This window comes from Oncorhynchus mykiss, chromosome 2 (assembly GCF_057628025.1).
Source record: "Oncorhynchus mykiss isolate SJ-2025 chromosome 2, ASM5762802v1, whole genome shotgun sequence".
NCBI classification, from domain to species: domain Eukaryota; kingdom Metazoa; phylum Chordata; class Actinopteri; order Salmoniformes; family Salmonidae; genus Oncorhynchus; species Oncorhynchus mykiss.
The window spans coordinates 77,566,268-77,592,617 of record NC_143023.1 but is presented as its reverse complement, the minus strand read 5'-3'; the positions used below and the strand labels follow the sequence as shown (position 1 = coordinate 77,592,617).

General features: G+C 41.4%; 1 protein-coding gene across 1 annotated transcript in view; it reads left to right on the top strand.

Moving 5' to 3' along the window:
* The window catches only part of wwox (WW domain containing oxidoreductase), a 275,568-nt gene that overhangs the window by 18,371 nt on the left and 230,847 nt on the right, over nucleotides 1-26,350 (top strand). Inside the window, exon 5 of the mRNA XM_021572694.3 lies at nucleotides 3,921-4,027. Coding sequence (XP_021428369.1) covers nucleotides 3,921-4,027 — 107 coding nt within the window. The remainder of the gene's footprint in view (nucleotides 1-3,920; nucleotides 4,028-26,350) is intronic.

Below are 26,350 nucleotides of genomic sequence, written 5' to 3'. Positions count from 1 at the left end.
ATGTGTTATTTTAGTGTTCCCTTAATTTTTTGGAGCAGTGTATATATTTGATGAAACATTGAATTTGGCCTTATTGCTATAAGCCCATTAATAACAAATTAATACATGGAAAAACAGTCAAAAATGTTATCAAAAGGAAGTATGTTTTGAAGTGTCTGTTCTGTATGTGAGAGAGAGAAGAAAGCTCAGAATAATTTGTATAATATTTTATCATGGAATTACCTTCAACGTGGAAATATTAACTTCCATTCATTTTTTCAGCCCGGTACCTTCAGATGAGTCTAGTGACACTTGTGTGGGGTCATAGAGAAAAACGGAGAACACCATCGTTCGTAAATCTCATCTTTCCATAGAGAGTCATATAATTGTGTAGGCCATACCGTTCGGACGCTACCAATGTTTTCATGAGAAGACCGATTTTCAGGATGTCTCCTGGCCTGACAAATACTGATGTAGCTCAGCCACCTTCCAGTGGAATTTTTAATTTATCCTTTATTTAACTAGCAAGTCAGTTAAGAACAAATTCTTATTTTCAATGATGTCCTAGGAACAGTGGGTTAACTGCCTGTTCAGGGGCAGAACGATAGATTTGTACCTTGGGGATTTGAACGTGCAGCCTTTCGGTTACTAGTCCAACGCTCTAACCACTAGGCTACCGTAGCCCATGCAAAGAAATCTTAAACAGACAGATTTTGATGGCGATGACGTCTCCAGCGGAGCATGAGAAGACCTCAAGCTGAGAAATTATTATTTTTGTATCTATTTTTTTATGCCCAGATCATGAGGTCCCTTGATGGTGTGAGGCAATCACCTCTTCTGCCTAATGGTAAATAGACCAGTGCCTCCGACTTCAGTGCAGTTCAGTGTAAACAAGAATAACGGTAGGGTCTAAATCTTCTGGCAAGGGAGGTTATCTGTTTGCCAAATAAACATGTTTACCATTGTGGGTTTTAATGATCTGATTTTAGCTCTGTTTGCCCAAATCAACACAGTTCATTGTCGTAAAATGCTTTTCCATTTGCCAAATAAACAGGTTTACTGGTAATGATCTCATTAGGCTGAGCCAATACACCTGTGTATGGAGGAAATACGGAGAGGGGTGTTGGGCCTCGCAGGACAAACAGAGCGTTAAATCACACTCATTATTGGGGATATCAGGATGGCCAGGATCCTAATGTACCATGCAGAGCATCCACTGCTTTATAGAGATGTTTCTCTGATTGTACAATAATACAGTGTTTTACTTATGGATGCTATGGACCTTCAAAATGATGAAGATTCTCCATTGAAAATGCTTTTTAATCCTGAAGTAGTATTAATCTGGGTCCAGGAAACCAGTCCTAAGAGTGTGGTGTGTCGTGTGGTGTGTCTTTCCCTAGTCTAAACGCTTACTGTTGAGTAGGCCTTTCATTATCCCTGAGTAGAACATACCCCAGCTTGACCTCCTGTCATGTTCTACAGTCTGAGTGGAACGCTAAATAACCTCCCCCTGTTGTTCACCTGACCAGGAACTAATCTCCACACCACCTCCGTACAGGAAACACAGGCTTGAGGGTGGGGAGTCTTTGTAAACCAACGGCACTCTCGTTATTTCACAATTAATGCCAAGCCCTTGTTATTTGTCATGAAGAAAACACGTCTCTGTCACCCATGTTGTTGTTGTCATACTCTAATTTGTTCTCCATTATGGAAAACACTGGTGTCGATTAATTTCACTTTCATGCTTGGTACACACAACAAGTGAGTGTGGGGTGGCATTGTTTACCCAGCTGCCAGTGTTCTTGTCCAATTTAGACAGGATGGAATAATCATTGTTTAAGCTGTAGCAGGCATGTCTAACCTCCTGTTCTTGACTGCTGTTTATTCTTTGTAAATATGAGTAGAACTTTGGGTTTGTTGCTGTCTGGTTCATTGTATAATGTAGGGTAAATCAGATGTTTCGTTTGAGAAACATTCCCATTTGACATATTAGTATTAGTATTTGAACTGGTAAGGGGTATTTTAACAACTATAAAACTAGTCTGAGAGAGCGAGAAAAAGTTTGTCAAGGCTCTGTGATACTTGGTATGTAAGATTATGCCTGTTCAAACACCATTTTAAAAAGTGTTTATTTATCATTTTCTCACAGTCCAAGTGCAACACTTTCTCTTCTTTCATTTTGTTATTATGTTCGTGTCCTTTTCCTGCGAGGGGACGCGTGGCAGCGCATTTTCCATTACACCTAATAAGTGTCATATGATTTAATTCCATGCTTCAGTTGTCATCGAGACCTTCCAATCCCACTCCAATTTACAGTTTTAATAGATATTACTCTTTAACACTCCACTCACAATTAGGCCTCCTAGTTCTCCATTTAATGAAAATCAGATTAAGACCTAATCTAATTACTGGTTGGTTTTAATCCACGCTGGTTGTGGCACTGGCTGTCTGCCACTCCCTCTCTGTCACAACCACTTAGCGGGCATCAACCTGCCCTACCGGCCTGTCACTCATCACTCTATGACTGTGTGTGTGTGTGTGTGTGTGTGTGTGTGTGTGTGTGTGTGTGTGTGTGTGTGTGTGTGTGTGTGTGTGTGTGTGTGCACATGCTGTGTGTGTCTGTTTATTAAAGATGTATACATGACTGTCAAAGGAAATGATTGAGAAATAGTGTACCACTGAGTGGATACTGAACGGTTTATAGCACACTGTTAATATCAACATCCACGGATGGGAAAGTTAGTCAATCTTAACAGGAAATAAAAACATGATTTAAGGAAAATGTAATCTCGTAAATGAATTCTACCTCTGGGTTGAAATGACCCATTTAGACTGGCAATTTGGAAATTAACTTCTGTCTCTATCTTGTTTTTTTTTGTCCGTTTTATCGTGACTACATGATTTGTATGGAGTCGTGAAGTAGTCTTGTACTGATAAATCCAGTTTCTATCAGAACCACTCTTTTGATGTAATAAATGTCTTTATCAGGCAGTCTTTGAAGTGCTAGAATATCACACCAAGGTTTTAAATGGACGTTTCTTCAAGTCAGTCGAATGGTTCACATTTTCTAGTTGTCCTCTCTATAACTTCAGTAGTTAACCTAATCATCAACATCATTATTGTTATTGCTAGCAGAACTGATATCACATTATCACTCCAACCAATATGAATCTCCATGTTTCTCTCAGTACAGTCAGTGGATAGTGATAACTTGTAAAATGGCTTGTGGTTGGTTTCCTATAACTGTATCCGAGACTAGTGGGTGAAGTCCTGAACCACATTAATTCAATCAGTTTCATCACTTCACAGAGACATGATTAACTTTCCCTGGTAGACCCTTTGGCTTCCTCCTCAGTGATAGAATCCATATCTATGTTTAATATAATTTCTAACTCATCTTATTCCCCTTCACAGTCAATTGCCCTGAGTATCTCCAAATTATCTCCCAAAATAACTCCTCTTTAAAGCATTACTCCCTCTGTCTCCCTCCTCTCTATCTTCTCTCCCTCCACCCCCTCTGTTGCTCCCCTCTTCCATGCCCCTTCCTCTCGATTCAATTCAATTCAAGGGATTTATTGGCATGGGAAACATTGCTAAAGAAAGTGAAGTAGATAATAAACAAAAGTGAAATAAACAATAAAAATTAACAGTAAACATTACACTCACAGAAGTTCCAAAATAATAAAATACATTTCAAATATTGTAACGATGTGCAAATAAACATAAATATGGGGTGTATTTACAATTATGTTTGTTCTTCACTGGTTGGCCTTTTCTTGTGGCAACAAGTCATACATCTTGATGCTGTGATGGCACACTGTGGTATTTCATCCAATAGATATGGGAGTTTATCAAAATTGGGTTTGTTTTCTAATTCTTTGTGGATCTGTGTAAACATCTCTCTCTCCCTACCCCTGTTGCTACCTCCTCTCTGTGTGTAGGTTTTGAGACAGCCAAGTCGTTTGCCCTCCATGGGGCCCATGTGATCCTGGCCTGTAGGAATCTCTCCAAGGCCATCAAGGCTGTCAGCCTCATACAGCAGGAGTGGGTGAGTCACACGCTGCTGGAGTTTTATTAACCTACACATACAGTACACACTGCTGGAGTTGTATTAACCTACACATACAGTACACACTGCTGGAGGTTTATTAACCTACACATACAGTACACACTGCTGGAGGTTTATTAACCTACACATACAGTACACACTGCTGGAGTTGTATTAACCTACACATACAGTACACACTGCTGGAGGTTTATTAACCTACACATACAGTACACACTGCTGGAGGTTTATTAACCTACACATACACACTGCTGGAGGTTTATTAACCTACACATACAGTACACACTGCTGGAGGTTTATTAACCTACACATACAGTACACACTGCTGGAGGTTTATTAACCTACACATACACACTGCTGGAGGTTTATTAACCTACACATACACACTGCTGGAGGTTTATTAACCTACACATACAGTACACACTGCTGGAGGTTTATTAACCTACACATACAGTACACACTGCTGGAGGTTTATTAACCTACACATACAGTACACACTGCTGGAGGTTTATTAACCTACACATACAGTACACACTGCTGGAGGTTTATTAACCTACACATACACACTGCTGGAGGTTTATTAACCTACACATACAGTACACACTGCTGGAGGTTTATTAACCTACACATACAGTACACACTGCTGGAGGTTTATTAACCTACACATACAGTACACACTGCTGGAGGTTTATTAACCTAAACATACACACTGCTGGAGGTTTATTAACCTACACATACAGTACACACTGCTGGAGGTTTATTAACCTACACATACAGTACACACTGCTGGAGGTTTATTAACCTACACATACAGTACACACTGCTGGAGGTTTATTAACCTACACATACAGTACACACTGCTGGAGGTTTATTAACCTACACATACAGTACACACTGCTGGAGGTTTATTAACCTACACATACACACTGCTGGAGGTTTATTAACCTACACATACAGTACACACTGCTGGAGTTTTATTAACCTACACATACAGTACACACTGCTGGAGGTTTATTAACCTACACATACACACTGCTGGAGGTTTATTAACCTACACATACACACTGCTGGAGGTTTATTAACCTACACATACAGTACACACTGCTGGAGGTTTATTAACCTACACATACACACTGCTGGAGGTTTATTAACCTACACATACAGTACACACTGCTGGAGGTTTATTAACCTACACATACAGTACACACTGCTGGAGGTTTATTAACCTACACATACAGTACACACTGCTGGAGGTTTATTAACCTACACATACACACTGCTGGAGGTTTATTAACCTACACATACACACTGCTGGAGGTTTATTAACCTACACATACAGTACACACTGCTTTAGGTTTATTAACCTACACATACAGTACACACTGCTGGAGGTTTATTAACCTACACATACAGTACACACTGCTGGAGGTTTATTAACCTACACATACAGTACACACTGCTGGAGGTTTATTAACCTACACATACACACTGCTGGAGGTTTATTAACCTACACATACAGTACACACTGCTGGAGGTTTATTAACCTACACATACACACTGCTGGAGGTTTATTAACCTACACATACACACTGCTGGAGGTTTATTAACCTACACATACAGTACACACTGCTGGAGGTTTATTAACCTACACATACACACTGCTGGAGGTTTATTAACCTACACATACACACTGCTGGAGGTTTATTAACCTACACATACAGTACACACTGCTGGAGGTTTATTAACCTACACATACACACTGCTGGAGGTTTATTAACCTACACATACAGTACACACTGCTGGAGGTTTATTAACCTACACATACAGTACACACTGCTGGAGGTTTATTAACCTACACATACACACTGCTGGAGGTTTATTAACCTACACATACACACTGCTGGAGGTTTATTAACCTACACATACAGTACACACTGCTGGAGGTTTATTAACCTACACATACAGTACACACTGCTGGAGGTTTATTAACCTACACATACAGTACACACTGCTGGAGGTTTATTAACCTACACATACAGTACACACTGCTGGAGGTTTATTAACCTACACATACACACTGCTGGAGGTTTATTAACCTACACATACAGTACACACTGCTGGAGGTTTATTAACCTACACATACACACTGCTGGAGGTTTATTAACCTACACATACACACTGCTGGAGGTTTATTAACCTACACATACAGTACACACTGCTGGAGGTTTATTAACCTACACATACAGTACACACTGCTGGAGGTTTATTAACCTACACATACAGTACACACTGCTGGAGGTTTATTAACCTACACATACACACTGCTGGAGGTTTATTAACCTACACATACAGTACACACTGCTGGAGGTTTATTAACCTACACATACACACTGCTGGAGGTTTATTAACCTACACATACAGTACACACTGCTGGAGGTTTATTAACCTACACATACAGTACACACTGCTGGAGGTTTATTAACCTACACATACAGTACACACTGCTGGAGGTTTATTAACCTACACATACAGTACACACTGCTGGAGGTTTATTAACCTACACATACAGTACACACTGCTGGAGTTTTATTAACCTACACATACAGTACACACTGCTGGAGGTTTATTAACCTACACATACACACTGCTGGAGGTTTATTAACCTACACATACAGTACACACTGCTGGAGGTTTATTAACCTACACATACAGTACACACTGCTGGACGTTTATTAACCTACACATACAGTACACACTGCTGGAGTTGTATTAACCTACACATACAGTACACACTGCTGGAGGCTTATTAACCTACACATACAGTACAAACTGCTGGAGGTTTATTAACCTACACATACAGTACACACTGCTGGAGGTTTATTAACCTACACATACAGTACACACTGCTGGAGGTTTATTAACCTACACATACAGTACACACTGCTGGAGTTTTATTAACCTACACATACAGTACACACTGCTGGAGTTGTATTAACCTACACATACAGTACACACTGCTGGAGGTTTATTAACCTACACATACACACTGCTGGAGGCTTATTAACCTACACATACACACTGCTGGTGCTTTATTAAAGAGATTCTCTGATACTTATGTGTACTTTTGAGCCAGTTGTTCTGAAACTAGCACTCACGAGCCAAAAGTGGTCCCCTAAAATGAGTACGTCTCACATGTGCACTTCAGTGAAGGCTGGTTGGAAGAGCTATAGGATGACGGGTTCATTGTAATGGCTACAATGGAATAAATAGAACGGTATCAAACACATCAAACATATGGAAACCAAATGTTTGACTCCGTTCCACTCATTCCATTCCAGCCATTACAATGAGCCGTCCTATTGCTCCTCCCACCAGCCTCCACTGGTGCAGATATATGCACCACGTCATTTCTCTCTCGCTCTGCTGTTTGTGCATGATATGCCTCTTGCTAGCTGTCACTCGCTTGGCGAGGGGCTGAAGCTCATTGGTTGAACTCGAATTGGTAGTGGGTTGGCCCACGGGTGGGAATGTAGGGAAAATGGCACAGCACAACAGTTTCCAGCAAAAAAGTTGCTTTCACACTAGGGATTGTGTAGCTAGTTGAGGTAAAACAATAATTCTGCTCACATGTTATGCATTGATCCATCCAGCCCAAAGTGGAAGGTTTAAAAATACTTAGTAGTCGCCAAAGTTCCGGGGCATGTCTTTAACCTACACATACTGTACACACACACTGAAAACACTTGAATCCCACATCAGTGAGAGTTCAGAGAACTTTGCAATGGGATGGCTGTTTCATATAGAGGTGAAGGAGAGATGGAGGAATGGAGAGAGAGGGTGTCTGATAATTACCTGAGATTATAACAGTACAATTTTAGCGCCTCCAGATTTATGAGTGGGGGGAAATAAACAAGTGGGATGTGTCTGCTGGAGCAGAAAGAATAAGCCATTAGTACTGGGTTGATTACCGGGAGAGAGAGGGGAGGGAGAGAGAGAGAACTCATTGCACAAAGTGAGATAGAGTAAGTGAGGGAATGAGTGAGAGGGAGAGAGAGCATAGTGGGAGAAACTGAGAAGAGAGGGAACACTGAGTGAAGAGAGATGAAGACTGATAGATAGCAGGATGTGAATGATAACAGACCTACAGTTTTAAACTCAACCCAGATCTCTAATTAAACAAACATATTCCTAAACAGCAATGCTTGTTTTTTCTTAAATTAATTTGTTGTTAAAGTTCAGGTAGCAGATAATAGACCATATCAGATATTTATGTAGTTGGTGCTGTATATGAACTTTTTCTAACTTGAAAAATGATTGCCGGAAACTACCGAACGCAAGATTGTAATTTCTATGACTCACACAGTGGAGGAACCATTGCCTGTAGACTAGTGTACATGGTAAGCTGGTGACCAAGTGGTACTTCATCTTTAGTATGGAAACGGCTGTGAGATTTTTCTAAAATATTCACAATGTATTGGCACATTTCAAATCTAATTTCATCAATTACATGTGGACATTTTTTTTTTGAGTTAACATTAGCATATCAGCGACAAATGAAACAGAACGTGAATTCTCTCCTCCCTCTCTCCCCAGTTTTAGCTTGTGGCTATCACTGTCTAGCTGGCTAGGCTTGGGATATTTATTAGCCTATACCAGTGTCACAATTAGCTGTGTTATCGACATATGGCAGTACACAAACCAAATCTATCTCACTTATTTTGCCAGCTAGAAAGAAATAGCCACAAATTCATTCAGAAACAGAGGAAGAGAACTAGCTATATCAAGCTAAAGCTAGCTGCTGCCTCTTCAACTTTGAAGCAACTGTGACAACATCGATCCAAAGATAAAAAAACAAAAACACTTTCCCATTAAGCAAAATCCACCCATCCAAAGACTGGCTCCGGGGATTCTCAGAAATACCACCAGATCCGCGATCGGATCCATGGCCGGAGCATCGCATTTCAGTGAAGCCTGCAACTAGCAGTTTAGAAAACTCCCCCGGAGCCACAGATTGAATTACCGCAGTGTGCAGCCCCCACATCGCGCAGGCCCAACATATTACATATTCCATTCCTAAAATCTGCCATCAGTCCAGTGTAGGGAATAAAGTGCCTTCAGAAAGTATTCATACCACTTGATTTATTCCACATTTTGTTGCCTGAATTCAAAATGGATTAAATTGATTTATTGTCTCACCCATATACACACAATACCCCAAAATGACAAAGTGAAAACATGTTTTTAGACATTTTTGCAACATTTTTGAAAATGAAATACTGAAATATCTAATTTACATAAGTAGTCATACCCCTGAATCAAGACTTTGTAGAAGCACCTTTGGCAGCGATTACAGCTGTGGGGTTTTCTGGGTAAGTCTCTAATAGCTTTCCACACCTTTTTCCATTTATTATTTTCAAAATTCTGACTGCCCCTGACTGCCCTTGACCAGCACAAAAACTTATGTAGCCTACTGCATTAGCATCGAATAGTCCCCGCGATATGCAACTTTTCAGGGAAGTTAGGAACCAATATACACAGGAAGTTAGAAAAGCTAAGTCCATGGAGAATAAGTGCACCTCCTCCCAGCTGCCCACTGTCCACCGATAATCTATGATAATCGATCATTTCAATAAGCATTTTTCAACGGCTGGCCATGCTTTCCACCTGGCTACCCCTACCCCGGTCAACAGCCCTGCACCCCCCACAGCAACTTACCCAAGCCTCCCCATTTCTCCTTCACCCAAATCCAGATAGCTGGTGTTCTGAATGAGCTGCAAAATCTGGACCCATACAAATCAGCTGGGCTAGATAATCTGGACTCTCTTTCTAAAATTAAAGACAGTACTGTGCAGCCGTTTTCATCGACCTGGCCAAAGCTTTCGACTCTGGCAATCACCGTATTCTTATCGGCAGACTCAACAGCCTTGGTTTCTCTAATGACTGCCTCGCCTGGTTCACCAACTACTTCTCAGATAGAGTTCATTGTGTCAAATCGGAGGGCCTGTTGTCCGGACCTCTGGCAGTCTCTATGGGGGTGCCACAGGGTTCAATTCTCGGGCTGACTCTTTTCTCTGTATACATCAATGATGTTGCTATTGCTGCTGGTGATTCTCTGATCCACCTCTACGCAGGCGACACCATTCTGTATACATCTGGCCCTTCTTTGGACACTGTGTTAACAAACCTCCAGAAGACCTTCAATGCCATACAACACTCCTTCCGGGGCCTCCAACTTCTCTTAAATGCAAGCAAAACTAAATGCATGCTATTCAACCGATCACTGCCCGCGCCCGCCTGCCCGTCTAGCATCACTACTCTGGACGGGTCTGACTTAGAATATGTGGACAACTACAAATACCTAGGTGTCTAGTTAGACTGTAAACTCTCCTTCCAGACTCACATTAAGCATCTCCAATCCAAAATTACATCTAGAATCGGCTTCCTATTTCGAAACAAAGCATCCTACACTCATGCTGCCAAACATTACCTCGTAAAACTGACTATCCTACCGATCCTTGACTTTGGCGATGTCATTTACAAAATAGCCTCCAACACTCTACTCAGAAAATTGGATGTAGTCTATCACAGTGCCATCCGTTTTGTCACCAAATCCCCATATACTACCCACCACTGAGACCTGTATGCTCTTGTTGGCTGGCTCTCGCTTCATATTCGTTGCCAAACCCACTGGCTCCAGGTCATCTATAAGTCTTTGCTAGGTAAAGCCCCGCCTTATCTCATCTCACTGGTTACCATAGCAGCACCCACCCGTAGCACCAGCTCCAGCAGATATTTTTCACTGGTCACCTCCAAAGCCAACTCTTCCTTTGGCCACCTTTCCTTCCAGTTCTCTGCTTCCACTGACTGGAACGAATTGCAAAAATCACTGAAGCTGGAGACGTATATATCCCTCACTAACTTTAAGCATCAGCCATCAGAGCAGTTTACCGATCTGTGCACCTGTACATAGCCCATCTGTAAATAGCCCACCCAACTACGTCATCCCCATATTATTTTGTTGTTGTTGCTCCTTTGCACCCCAGTATCTATACTTGCACATTCATCTTCTGCACATCTATCACTCCAGTGTTTATTGCTAAATTTCGCCACTATGGCCTATTTATTTCCTTACCTCCCTAATCTTACTACATTTGCACACACTGTATGTAGATTTTTCTATTGTGTTATTGACTGTACGTTTGTTTATCCCATGTGTAACTCTTTGTTTTTGTCGCACTGCTTTGCTTTATCTTGGCCAGGTCGCAGTTGTAAATGATAACTTGTTCTCAACTGGCCTATCTGGTTAAATAAAGGTGAAATAAAAATAAACAATTCTGCTGGAATTCCGAGGAGTCATCCACACACACAGTTTTTGCCCCAGTCATAGAAACGACTCTTTCCCAAAGGCTTGTACTATCTATAGTGTGACAGCACCAGTAGTTAGCTACCAACAGCTGGCAGACATGTTTACATTTGGTTAGTTTGATTAGTTTGATCAGTGTTATTTAGATGGAAGACGTGAGCTAAATGTGGTAGCTGTATTGCTAGGTAACGTTAGCATAGAGGTAGCAAGTTAGCTCTTTCACTTACTCGGTTCACTTCCATGCTCACTGAAGCCCTTGATAATGCTGTCTCTACTGGTGCTGCGGTCTGTTTGAGATGCTTTAAAAGCCACGTTGATGGTAGGGAAAGTAACGTCTTGCTGAATATTGACGAGTAGACATCCAATCCACAAATGTATCCCACAAAGTTTTACATTAGGTTTCATTTATTCGCATCAAAGATAACAAGTGAAAGACAAAACGGTACACATAAAAAACTGTTAAAAACAGTGTGCAGGTGTGGTTGGAAACCCAAAAGGGCTTATATGAAAGCAATACAAATATAAGTTCAAAACAAGTTTGTGTGATGCTGACCGCGGGGTGTTGTGGGATTGTTTCTGAAGTTTGTGCTGATTTGGAGAAACCTTCAAATCCAACTTTTAGAACAACATTACAATATTATAAAAAATGATTTAAGAGTGTGTATTTTGGGAATGTTTTCTTTGGGTGCTCTAAGTTACTATTATAGCATTTCTGGCATTGAGAAATAGGTGCTACATTTCTTTAAAGGGATAATCCACCCTAGAAATGGAATGTGATGTGCTATGCCATTGTCACTGGAGATGGGGGATAACAAACATGTATCACATTTCATAATGGTTTTTAAAAGATTACCTGCACTACAGATCACAAATAAGCCAATAGATGGTATACATGTTTACAACACATCCAGCCGTCTATATCGCCATGACAAAGTATATCTTTCGTTTAAATGTCCTCAAAGTACACAGTGCACATCAGATTAATATCCTTTCTTCTTTGAAGTACCAAGATGGAAAGCGGTTTTCTCTTCTCATTTCCCTGCTTGCAGGCTCGCAGGGCCTTCGCAACCTGACTCACACAGCTTTGAGCCAGAAACGCGATCTCTACCAGGTTGAATGTAATGAGATTGTAACTCCTAAATTGATATTACAGTTTGTTTCTTCCATTTTACAGCTAGCTTGCTATTTTACGTGCTGATATTGACTTTGTTATTATTGTGTGTAGCTATGTTTGCTAGCTGGCTAGCCAGCTTTACCAGAGAGAGAGAGCACTGGGATTGTGGGTTTTGTAGTCGACTTAACTGCAACAGATTTCCACAACCCTTTTCACACGTTCCTCCCAATCTTATTATATCGACAGAATGAAGCAGTTGTTCACAATTTCTTTTTTAATCTCACATATTGTGAGATTATATTTAACACTGTAAAGGAATTTGTGTTTTTTATGCCTTTAAATGTTTTTTTTGTAATCATTGTCATTAGATCGTAAGTGTAAATAGACAGTAATTTATTCATGGTTAACCATTGCCAGCGTGCTACAGTGTTGACTAATTCCAAGCATTCCAGCCTCTCCTGGCTTCCACACATAGCCTACAAGTCACTGATGCAGACCTTTGGAACATCTACATTTTAAAAAGTCTCATAAATACATGTAATATAGTCTACACCTTCACAATAAATCCATTATTCATTTTAGACGGGTCTAAAGAAACATGATATGAAGAAAATGTAGTCTATTTCAGAAGAACAGAATAGGTCCTGATCTGGCTATGCCATCTGGCTGTGGTCTACAGTAGTTCATTTAGCAGACAAGATTTGCTTAGAATTCCGCTGCATTATCTTATATTATTTCATAGTATAAAGAATATACTTGAACAAAGCTGAATAAAATGGAAAGGATGACTCCAAACAATTAGAGGGAGTGTGTTCAAGTGGCTATTCTGTGTTGAGAGGTTAACAAAGAAATAGGTACACCTATATGCTTAATTTATTGTTATTCGTGCAATTTTAGTTGTTCTACAAACGTTGGGCTATATGTTTTGATTTATAATACATTGTAAGGATGTACAGTGGGGCAAAAACGTATTTAGTCAGCCACCAATTGTGCAAGTTCTCCCACTTAAAAAGATGAGAGAGGCCTGTCATTTTCATCATAGGTACACTTCAACTATGACGGACAAAATGAGAAAAACAAATCCAGAAAATCACATTGTAGGATTTTTAATGAATTTATTTGCAAATTATGGTGGAAAATAAGTATTTGGTCAATAACAAAAGTTTATCTCAATACTTTGTTATATACCCTTTGTTGGCAATGACAGAGGTCAAATGTTTTCTGTAAGTCTTCACAAGGTTTTCACACACTGTTGCTGGTATTTTGGCCCATTCCTCCATGCTGATCTCCTCTAGAGCAGTGATGTTTTGGGGCTGTTGCTGGGCAAAACGGACTTTCAACTCCCTCCAAAGATTTTCTATGGGGTTGAGATCTGGAGACTGGCTAGGCCACTCCAGGACCTTGAAATGCTTCTTACGAAGCCACTCCTTCGTTGCCCGGGCGGTGTGTTTGGGATCATTGTCATGCTGAAAGACCCAGCCACGTTTCATCTTCAATGCCCTTGCTGATGGAAGGAGGTTTTCACTCAAAATCTCACGATACATGGCCCCATTCATTCTTTACTTTACACGGATCAGTCGTCCTGGTCCCTTTGCAGAAAAACAGCCCCAAAGCATGATGTTTCCCCCCCCCCATGCTTCATAGTAGGTATGGTGTTCTTTGGATGCAACTCAGCATTCTTTGTCCTCCAAACACGACGAGTTGAGTTTTTACCTAAAAGTTATATTTTGGTTTCATCTGACCATATGACATTCTCCCAATCTTCTTCTGGATCATCCAAATGCTCTCTAGCAAACTTCAGACGGGCCTGGACATGTACTGGCTTAAGCAAGGGGACACGTCTGGCACTGCAGGATTTGAGTCCCTGGCGGCGTAGTGTGTTAGTGGTGGTAGGCTTTGTTACTTTGGTCCCAGCTCTCTGCAGGTCATTCACTAGGTCCCCCCGTGTGGTTCTGGGATTTTTGATCACCGTTCTTGTGATCATTTTGACCCCACGGGGTGAGATCTTGCGTGGAGCCCCAGATCGAGGGAGATTATCAGTGGTCTTGTATGTCTTCCATTTCCTAATAATTGCTCCCACAGTTGATTTCTTCAAACCAAGCTGCTTACCTATTGCAGATTCAGTCTTCCCAGCCTGGTGCAGGTCTACAATTTTGTTTCTGGTGTCCTTTGACAGCTCTTTGGTCTTGGCCATAGTGGAGTTTGGAGTGTGACTGTTTGAGGTTGTGGACAGGTGTCTTTTATACTGATAACAAGTTCAAACAGGTGCCATTAATACAGGTAACGAGTGGAGGACAGAGGAGCCTCTTAAAGAAGAAGTTACAGGTCTGTGAGAGCCAGAAATCTTACTTGTTTGTAGGTGACCAAATAATTATTTTCCACCATAATTTGCAAATAAATTCATTAAAAATCCTACAATGTGATTTTCTGGATTTTTTTTCTAATTTTGTCTGTCATAGTTAAAGTGTACCTATGATAAAGTACAGGCCTCTCATCTTTTTAAGTGGGAGAACTTGCACAATTGGTGGCTGACTAAATACTTTTTTGCCCCACTGTATGATGCGACTCTAATGAAGATTTGAAAAAATCCATGCCTTTTGCAGCCCTTCTCAGTCACATAGCTCTCCATCACAAGATCTGGTCTTTCACACATCGGCGACGCAACTTCGTGCTTCCTTATCCAATTCTGAGGTGCATATTGAAGATATTGGAAGAACTGTCCACATTTACTTTTTGTCAGCCAAAAAGAGAAGTACTTAACTTAGGCCTTAACGAACAGCAAAAGCACTAACCTATGTCAATCTACTATCCCCCATAGTACAACAGTTGACCTATTCTATTCTGTGTGAGAAACAAATATTCCAAACATAGTCTGGGACAGTTGTGGGATGTGATAGATCCCAAATGAATACAAACACTATCATCACAAATACTTAAAAAAATAAACTATTAGGCTATTTCTTCACATTATAAGCATAGCAATGTTCACACAACAGTAGGCTATAATCTCAAATGTTCCATTAGCAGGAAAACACCATTATCTAAAGTGGCCACAAATTAGATTATGCATGTAATGATTTTATTATAAAGGTGCGTTTTTATGTTGAAAATGTTCTTCCCCAAACTTGAAACTCACTCGCTGCTAATGTATTCCAGTTAGGCTCTACACCCTTTGTAAAGCAGATTAATGTGCTTCATTTTAAAAAGTTATTTGGCCACTTTAGTTGTGATACAAACCTTGTGAAAACATATATGCCTATGGGCTAGGCTACATGAGGTGTGCGACTATGATATAAAAGCATCGTTTCTTGCCTTAAACTGGGCATCATTCACAAGTGATCAGCTAATATTGTCAACCATCAGACTATTCTTGATTTAATGTTGTCTTTACATTTTACTAAATCATATATGTGTGAAATTAGTTTTGATTGAGAATGGACCGTTATCATGCACCTGTCTCAAAACAGGGGCAGGGGAAAAAATACATGTTATCGCTGCACTTAAATAGTGAATGGAGGACGCTTTTCCTGTGGTTCATTTTCATGCCAGCCAGGTAGGCTATACTCCTGTTTTAAAGTGAAGCAATGTGCTTAATAATTGTTTAATGTTAGGACATTTAAGAAATAAATATAGTAGGCTTAGCCTATAGAAAGCTGATGGGATCCTCTTCTTTTTAATAGAGGCCATCAGTCTGTTTTCTCGCACAATTTCATAGCCTACAGAAATGGTGCACAACATGAGCTCATGGGCTCTCATGAAGTGTTTTGATTCGATTTTTGATTACATTTGCATTGATGTCAGTGATAGAGTGCTGAGTACCAGGCAGTTAGCACGTTTGGTAGGCTAGTAATGACCATCAGTAGCACCAGAGCTTGGAGAAGCCTAATTACCATGACTAAATGGTCACATGGAATTTGACTGCCTTTACGACTCGTGACCACCGGTGTGGTGCTAATATGGTCATATCAACAGCCCTATTCACAATGTCTTTTTAGAATAGGTCAATGAGTACTTGATTTTGCAGTCTAAATGAGCTGTCAATGAGCTGAGATTTTGCATTCTAAAAAAAAGCAGAGTCGTCCATATTCCTCTCTAAAAGGAAGGCCCCTATTGCAGGTTAATTAATAGAAATCACAATATCAGAATAAATCTTGGGAGCAAATTCACCCCTCTGGCATCATTATTAATAGATGGAGCAGAAGAATGGTGAGGATGATTAATCTGTCCTATGATTGATGTTTCTCTTCCTTTTCCCATGCTCCCACGTTAAGGTCGTTGTGATTTAGACCATATTTTGGGGTCTTCTACACAAAAGGTCATGTTATCTACTTCCTGGTGGCAGGCAGGCAGAGTTCCGTCAGAGCTGCCAGGCACTGAGCTGCTTTCCCGATAGCACCTGACCCCTGACCCCTCACAACCTGCCTACCTGGCCTGTCATCCAGATTACAAAAGGAGTCTCTCTCTCTCTCTTCATCCCCAAACTCTCTTTCTCTCCTCTCCCTCTCTGTCTACTCAGAGTGGGCTACTTTATCATAAGCCCCCCCAGTGTAGTGGTAGCTGTGTGATGATTGCTGGGTTATGGGGTTATCTCCTGACAGTGGTAGAATTCTCAGGTGACGGCGGGATAATACCAGGGGTCAGGACAGACAGTCTGTTTGGAAGAACAAGGTCAGAGGTCAGGGGTCATATCCTACTCACGGAATCACTCCTTTCTGCTATGCCTACAAACACACACATACACACCACTGATTCCTGGAAGTCAGTATTTGTGGAATTTCCGTTCTCTTTGTGATGTTTTGGACGTACAGTATTCTGATGAGGGCCACACTAGCCTAACAGTCAATCAGTTTTTGCACTTTAATATTCTGCAATGCAGCTGTGATTTTTGTCTGCACCCTGCACCTTGACTTGTTGAAGCACTGTCCACCCATCTCCTGTGAACTATACAGCTCCATACCACTGTGCCCTGAAACAGACATATGTTATTGCTCTCACATTAAAGCAGGTTAAGCTGCTGGTTAACAACCAAAGCGTTGTTACTCTGGCCAATGATTCATTTTTCCTTATTGCTTCTAAAATTCTGCTTATATTTGCCCCTCCCCCGATACCAAAGGCCGCTGTGCAGAATATCACTTACACTTTATCTCTCCCCTCTGTGGGAAATGTTAATGAGATGTTTTGTGAGGATGTTAATTAGTGAGCCAGCCACTGATTATCCTGTTCTTCTTGTTTACAGTGTGTTTTTTTTCAGGCTTGTGCATGTGTTGTGTCGGGGCATTAACATGGCTGTTGGCTGTTGTGCTCAGGGACCTATTAGGATATATCCTACTGTCCAGCAGGGCTGGTGGGAGAAGAAACCAATGTCAAACAACAGGATTAACACCGGCCAGGGCCGAAGAGACAGGCAACACAATAAGCAGTGAGACAGAGTAGTTAGTCACTGATGCTGCTAGAGTCCAAGCAAAAGTAGTCAGTTTTACAGAGCTGGTGTATGGAGAGGCTTCCCTTCAGGCAGGCAGGCAAACAGAAGTCAGTCATCCACAGACGGCGGCAGATTGAGCGGTGCCACAGACACAGAAATTAGACAGTGAGGTAGCAGAGTTCTCCATTCCTCACATACAGCTTCATAAACTACATTAATATGGCAAAGTTCTAGTGGAAAGTGTGTGATTGTTTCTGCCTGTGAGAGCGCTTATATGTGGTCATGTGAGTGTATACCTGTGTGTCTGTTCATTAGTTCTTATGTACAGTACGCATATGCTGAGGCCTGTGTATGCCACATATACTGTACTGTACCCTCACCCAGATCCAAACTAGTTTGGAGACAGATGAGGTGTGTGTGCGTGTGTGTGTCTCTCCCAGTGTGGTAATCTCCTGTGCCAGTCTTCTCTGCCCGCAGCCATAGTGCCAAGCTGCGATCCTGCCGCACTGGACAACAGGAAGTGACACATATGAAATGCTGACCTCCACACACACACACACACACACACACACACACACACACACACACACACACACACACACACACACACACACACACACCTCAGGATGCTCCTATTTTAGTTAGCACTCAGAAGACTGTCACTGTCTCTCCCCTCTGTTCTCCTTCCTCTGTTCTCCTTGTCCCCCCCACCCCATTTCCCAGGTCAGTGAGCAGGGCCCTGTGTTCGTTTGTTCTCTCTCTCTCCCTTGCTCTCTCTCTCCCTATTTTTTTTCTCTCTCTCTCTGAGTACAGTTACATGCACACAATTATGTGAATATTGTGGATAGTCAGGTTAATATAATAGTTTGATTAAAATGTTTACATGCTTTGCAAGAAGAACGATTTCCCTAATAATCTAGTTTACATGATATCTGAAATCATGCTACCTGATGGCACTCTGACAATTGATGAAAATCCCCAATCAAAATAACCACAGAGAACTTGTTATTTTTGGGAGTTCGAACATATAAAATTGTTATGTATAAACTATTTTAAGATGCATATACAGTTGGAGGTTTACATACACTTAGGTTGGAGTCATTAAAACTCGTTTTTCAACCACCACAAATTTCTTGTTAAACTATAGTTTTGGCAGGTCGTTTAGGACATCTACTTTGTGCATGACACAAGTTATTTTTCCAACAATTGTTTACAGACAGATTATTTCACTTATAATTCACAGTATCACAATTCCAGTGGGTCAAAGGTTTACATACACTAAGTTAACTGTGCCTTTAAACAGCTTGGAAAAATCCAGAAAATTATGTCATGGCTTGGCAGGTGTACCTGTGGATGTATTTCAAGGCCTACCTTCAAACTCATTGCCTCTTTGCGTGACATCATGGGAAAATCAAAATAAATCAGCCAAGACCTCAGAATTTTTTTTGTAGACCTCCACAAGTCTGGTTCATCCTTGGGAGCAATTTCCAAATGCCTGAATGTACCACGTTCATCTGTACAAACAATAGTACGCAAGTATAATGTCACAAACGTTGTTGTAAGAATCGGACCAAAATGCAGCGTGGTTTGGGTTCATCATCTTTTATTATGAGAACCGACACAAAAACAATAAAGAGCCAAGAAACGAACATGCAGCTTTGTCGTGCTCAAAGGCAACAATACAAAAACAAGATCCCACAACCAACAGGTGGGAAAGGCTGCCTAAGTATGATCCCCAATCAGAGACAACGATAGACAGCTGCCTCTGATTGGGAACCATACCAGGCCAACATAGAAATAACAAAACTAGAGTACCCACCCTAGTCACAGCCCGTCCTAACCCAATTTGAGAATAAAAGGCTCTCTAAGGTCAGGGCATGACATATAAACACCATGGGACCACGCAGCCGTCATACCGCTCAGGAAGGAGACGCGTTCTGTCTCCTAGAGATGAATGTACTTTGTTGCGAAAAGTGCAAATCAATCCCAGAACAACAGCAAAGGACCGTGTGAAGATGCTGGAGGAAACAGGTACAAAAGTATCTATATCCACAGTAAAACAAGTCCTATATCGACATAATCTGAAAGGCTGCTCGGCAAGTAAGAAGCCACTGCTCCAAGACCGCCAATAAAAAAGCCAGACTACAGTTTGCAACTGCACATGGGGACAAAGATCGTACTTTTTGGAGAAATGCCCTCTGGTCTGATGAAACAAAAAAAGACCTGATTGACCATAATGACCGTCGTTATGTTTGGAGGAAAAAGGGGGAGACTTGCAAGCTGAAGAACACCATCCCAACCATGAAGCACGGGGGTGGCAGAATCATGTTTTGGGGGTGTTTTGCTGCAGAAGGGACTGGTGCACTTCACAAAATAGATGGCTTCATGAGGTGGGAAAATATGTGGATATATTGAAGCAACATCTCAAGACATCAGTCAGGAAGTTAAAGCTTGGTCGCAATTGGATCTTCCAAATAGACAATGACCCCAAGCATACTTCCAAAGTTGTGTTAAAATGGCTTAAGGACAACAAAGTCATGCTATTGGAGTGGCAACAAAGCCCCGACCGCAATCCTATAGAAACTGAACTGAAAAAGCGTGCATGAGCGAGGAGGCCTACAAATGACTCAGTTACACCAGCTCTGTCAGGAAGAATGGGCCAAAATTCACCCAATTTATTGTGGGAAGCTTGTGGAAGGCTACCCGAAACGTTTGACCCAAGTTAAACAATTTAAAGGCAATGCTACCAAATACTAATTGAGTGTATGTAAACTTCTGACCCACTGGGAATGTGATGAAAGAAATAAAAGCTGAAATAAATAATTCTCTCTACTATTAATCTGATATTTCACATTCTTAAAATAAAGTGGTGTTCCTAACTGACCTAAGACAGGGAATTTTTACTAGGATTAAATGTCAGGAATTGTGTATAAATGTATTTGACTAAGGTGTATGTAAACTTCTGACTTCAACTGTACATTCAGTTCCTAACTTACTTCCCTTGCGCTGAAGAGGGAGTCTTGCTCGAGTGGTGCTAGAATATGTGCAGATCAAGTACACCGCCTGAACGCCGATTTAAGGTGTTGACATGTCCTAATAATTTGAAAGACTGCTCAGTAAACCAGGTGTTTTAATCGCCGTGTGCTTACTTCGATTTTGACCTTACGCCGATTCAGATAAGCAGAGTAAGGTGTTGACATGACATTTACATAATATAACTACTGCCATAATCAGTTAAATGTAGAATTATTAGTGTGCATGTAAACGTACTCTCTCTCTCTCTCTCTTTTTTTTTATCCTGCTCTTTCTCTGTCTTTCTCTCAATTCAATTCAAAGGGGCTTTGTTGGCATGGGAAACATATGTTTAGCTTGCCGAAGCAAGTGAAATAAACAATAAACAGAAGTGAGAAGAAACAAATTTAACATCTCTTTCTCTCGTTCACTCTCTTTCTGTCTCTCTTCTCCCTCTCTCTCTCTTTCCCCCTCTCTCTCTTTCTCTTTCTCTTGCTTTCTCTCTCTTTGTTCCGTAACACAGTCGGATAGAGTAAATGAGAGTTCATCCTATTTAACAAACTGGAAGTTATGCTTTTGCAGGTGGTACTTTCTTTGCACTTTGAAAAATCTCTTTGTTGTCCATTCATAATTCCTACTGAGGGAGAACACTATGTACTGCAGTGGTTGATACATAAATACAGCCAAGATTGCTGCTAGACGTTTAGGCTTGTACAAAAGCAGTCCCAGAGCCCCCTTTCAGATCCTCCCACAAACACATCTCACGTTAAAGAACACTATCCTCCCTTGCCTCCCTCCTCTCCCCTCTCCTCTCATCAGCTACATGAGCAGAATCATTCACAGGCCTCTGTCCTATTCCCAGGACGACATGCGCTGCAAATTGGTCTGTTTCCTCACATATTAGTAGCATGTCTCCTATTCTCCTGGGACACTTTCACGTCTCTCACCTTATTTATTTTTTTTACTTCCTGTTTACCCTTCCTGCTCAGCCATAAACACCCCCCCGTCCCGACATTAGTTTAGTGGAGAGAGGGAGGAGAGAAGAGGCTTGGAATGGCGTGATGTAAATGAGATGGGAAGACTCTTCTCATCCCCTCAGTCTCTCCTTGATTCCTTCTCAGAGCAGACCCACACAGAGCCACTCAACTACACCAGATTTACCATCTTATTCCATAGGGGATTTCAGCAGGATATAACACAGGTGCATAAAATGAAGGGATATTGTGTAATATATCCAGGTTGGATAGTATAGAAAGGTTTTATAGAAAGCATTGGGATGATTGTGTGTGTGTGGACAAACGTCACTGTATGTGTGTCTGATGTGCATGTAGGTGTGTGTGTGTTTGTATTTGCGTGTGTGTGTGTGTGTCTGTCTCTACGTGTGTGTGTGTGTGTATATGTCTGTGTGTGATAGAGAGAGTGTGTTTTAAATGCTTGATTATGCATTTCTCCTGGCTTGGGACATACATCACTCTCTCCAGACTGCTAATAGCGTATCCGGGGAGAATAGGAGATCCTAAATGAAGCCTAAAGTGCCTTGCTAGCATTCTTCATTCACTCTCCCCACGTAGGAGTAGACTGGACTGTGTAGTTATTACACACAAACAAAGAACAAACAAACACACTCCCACACAGTTAGCTGTCTTACATCTCTTAGTAAGAAGGAGCCTTCTTTCTTCTGAAGACGAGAGGGTGTTAATGGTACTGACCACAGTGAGCTATAGGCAAGTGTTGTATGGAAAGAGCCAAATAGGAATCATTTTGAATAAATCAAATAATAACCTGGCCTTATTTAGCTAGATATGCAGTATTTTCAAGGCCTGTCGTGAAGGTATGTGTGTTAGAGTGATGAGTCACTATCCAGGGGTCATATGGGGATGAGTCTAGCTGACTGATGCTGTCACTGTAGAGGATGGCTCAGACTTTATGGATATTACACCTCCTGGCTTTGTTGTCTGAACCCTGTTAGGACTTCAAACTCCCTCTCCATCATTACTCTCTTCTCTCACTCTTTTTCTCTTTTTGTCTGCTGAAAGGGTGTGAACGTGCAACGGAAAACGATTTCTTTTCCCCACCAAATGAAAGTCACAGTGCCGTTAACACAAAACTACCACTAACAGGTCCTGATCATCATCATCATCATGAAGGGAGCAATAAAAATGAAACAAATACCTAATGATACAATGCTGTAACGTTAATAGGAGATATGCATCTTTCAAATGATTTGCCACGGATATACATTGAGTGTACAGGCTCTTTCCATGACAGACTTACGAGGTGAATCCAGGTGAAAGCCATGATCCCTTCTTGAGGTCACCTGTTAAATCCACTACGAATTGAGACTGTTCTGAGGGCAAAAGGGGGTGCAACTCCAATATTAGGGGGTGCAACTCAATATAAGGAAGTTGTTCCTAATGTTTTGTGCACTCAGTGTAGATGGGTTGACTGACAACGTCACGAAAACGATACGCACGCTTCATGGGGCAGACGTCTGTGAGTTGTTGTGATTCTGGATGGCCAGATAAATATCAACAATGACAAGAAACTGCCATGTGGCGAATCTTAAGTGACTCGTTTCAGCTAGTTCTTGTTCTTCATACTACTTCTTGTTTTGAGGTGTTTTGACTGATTTCATGTCAATGCTGATATGGCTCAAATTCGTTAGCTGGCTAACCAACAACTGCAGTAGATAGAACTTCATTGCCTCCTAGCAGTCATACGCAATAGACCCACCATACGCAATAGACCCACCATACGCAATAGACCCACCATACGCAATAGCACAATATTCTGCATTGTGAATTCACGTGGTCTTTTATGAATTTTTCTCATCGTTTTAACCACCCAAAACAGCCTGTTTAAATGTTTAAACATCTATTTGTCACATCCCTCTGGTCCCTGTTTCTCTCTCTTTTTGAAGAAAGAGTTCTCACCCTGCAGGAGGAATGCTCTTAATGGCAGGATAGGTGAAAGGTCACAAACATCTGCAGTAGACTTTTTACTGGGGTTCAGCTTCCCCACTCTCACTCTCACTCACTCTCTCTCACTCTCTCCCTCTCACTCTCACTCACTCTCACTATCACGATCACTCACTCACTCTCACTCTCACTCACTCTCACTCACTCTCACTATCACGATCACTCACTCTCTCTCCCTCTCACTCACTCTCACTCTCCCTCTCACTCACTCTCACTCTCCCTCTCCCTCTCTCTTTCACTCTCACTCTCACTCTCACTCTCACTCTCACTCTCTCTCCCTCCATTTCTCCATCTCTCCTCTGCCAAGCAGGGCCAGTCTTTATTAGTGAAGAAGAGAGAGAAGTGCTGACCAGAGCAGAGCTGTAGTCTTCAGAACACTACAGAATAGTAGTAATAGTCTGCTTTATTCCGGGGGGGTTATTTTAGTCTGGCTATGACTGCCAGTCTGTCTGCCATTGTTGCAGTCAATTTATGGACCAAGGTAACAATGTAGTATCATTGAATTTAGAGACATTCACACACTTACGCCATGTTTATCTTTTTGTCTTCAATCATCATATCTAGCAGCACCACAAGGATATTATTTACATAGCAAGGTCTCCAATTGAAATGGCAAGGCCCAGAATCTTTATCTAAGGACCCAAGACTGACTATTGAATGTCTACCAAGGACTAACATGATGATGTTTCTACATATGGTCCCAGCATTAATTAGACCTAATGAGATGTTTGATGTTAGGATAGTGACTGACTGTCTCCGTGAGCTCCTTCCAGTCTGATGTTGTCTCTCCTCATCAGCACTGAGTCCCTCCAGACACCACCCTCTTCACTGTCCTCTACCCTGGGTTTGATATAGAGGACAATAGGCTGTGTGTGTATTTAAACCTCCAGGCTCACAGAATCAGTCAAACCTCGATGCATCACACACACACACACACACACACACACACACACACCATGCGTCCACAGCCATAGGGTGGGGGGGTTGAGACATACTTGGTCTCACGTGACAAATGTTTGTGTATTGTGTTACTGTGATACTATGCACAGTGATCTCATGATATTTAAATTTTGAATTTTTTTATTGAACCTTTATTTAACTAGGCAAGTCAGTTAAGAAGTAATTCTTATTTGTAATGACGGCCTACCATGAAGCAAACGTCTTCCTGTTACGAGGATGTCTGGGATTACACACACATCACGACAAGAGAGACACCACAACACTACATAAAGAGAGACCTAAGACAACAACACGGTAGCAACACAACATGGCAGCAACACAACATGGTAGCAGCACAAACATGGTACAAACATTGTTGGGCACAGACAACAGCACAAAGGTAGAGATGACAATACACCACGCGAAGCAGCCACAAGTGTCAGTAAGAGTGTCCATGATTGAGTCTTTGAATGAAGAGATTGAGATAAAACTTTCCAGTTTGAGTGTTCGTTGCAGCTCGTTCCAGTCGCTAGCTGCAGCAAACTGAAACGACGAGCGACCCAGGGATGTGTGTGCTTTGGGGACCTTTAACAGAATGTGACTGGCAGAACGGGTGTTGTATGTGGAGGATGAGGGCTGCAGTAGATATCTCAGATAGGGGGGAGTGAGGCCTAAGAGGGTTTTATAAATAAGCATCAACCAGTGGGTCTTGCGACGGGTAAAAAGACATGGACAGTTTACAGAGGAGTATAGAGTGCATCGATGTGTCCTATAAGGAGCATTGGTGGCAAATCTGATGGCCGAATGGTAAAGAACATCTAGCCGCTCGAGAGCACCCTTACCTGCCAATCTATACATTTTGTCTCCGTAATCTAGCATGGGTAGGATGAGCAATTACGATAGAGGAAACTTTAGGTTACGAACGTAACCCCAGTTCTCTGATGTATGCGTGAAGTATTTCACCTATGGGAGACACCCCGAGCGTATTCGTGAGAAGTCTTTATTACAGTATGCAAGCCATGATTGGCTGGACGTAGAGACGTGTGCATCGGGATGGGTGTTCCTCCTACCCTATAAAAGGTCAGACGCAGTGTTTGAGTCAGTCAAAAATAACAACACCTCTTCCTCGATCATGTAAGAAGGGTGGTCTGGTGAAATGCCTCACTCATACTATCAAAGACACCGGGGTTACCACGAAATTGGGGAGAAAAATAAATAAATACAAATAAATAAATAATAGATACCCTTAAATAAAACCCAGGACATAGCCATAGTGCAGGTATTCCCAAACTGGGGTACGCCAAATAAAATGTGATTCACATTTTTTTTAAGTCATATTTTCAAGCAATTCATTTATAGGGTTAGGATTCATTTATAGGGTTTTCCAACGGGTTTTCTCTCTCGCCTGAGTAGCCTCGTTTCACTGCCAAAAATGTAATTAAACCATCTAGTGTTCAGCGAAATAATAACACAATGT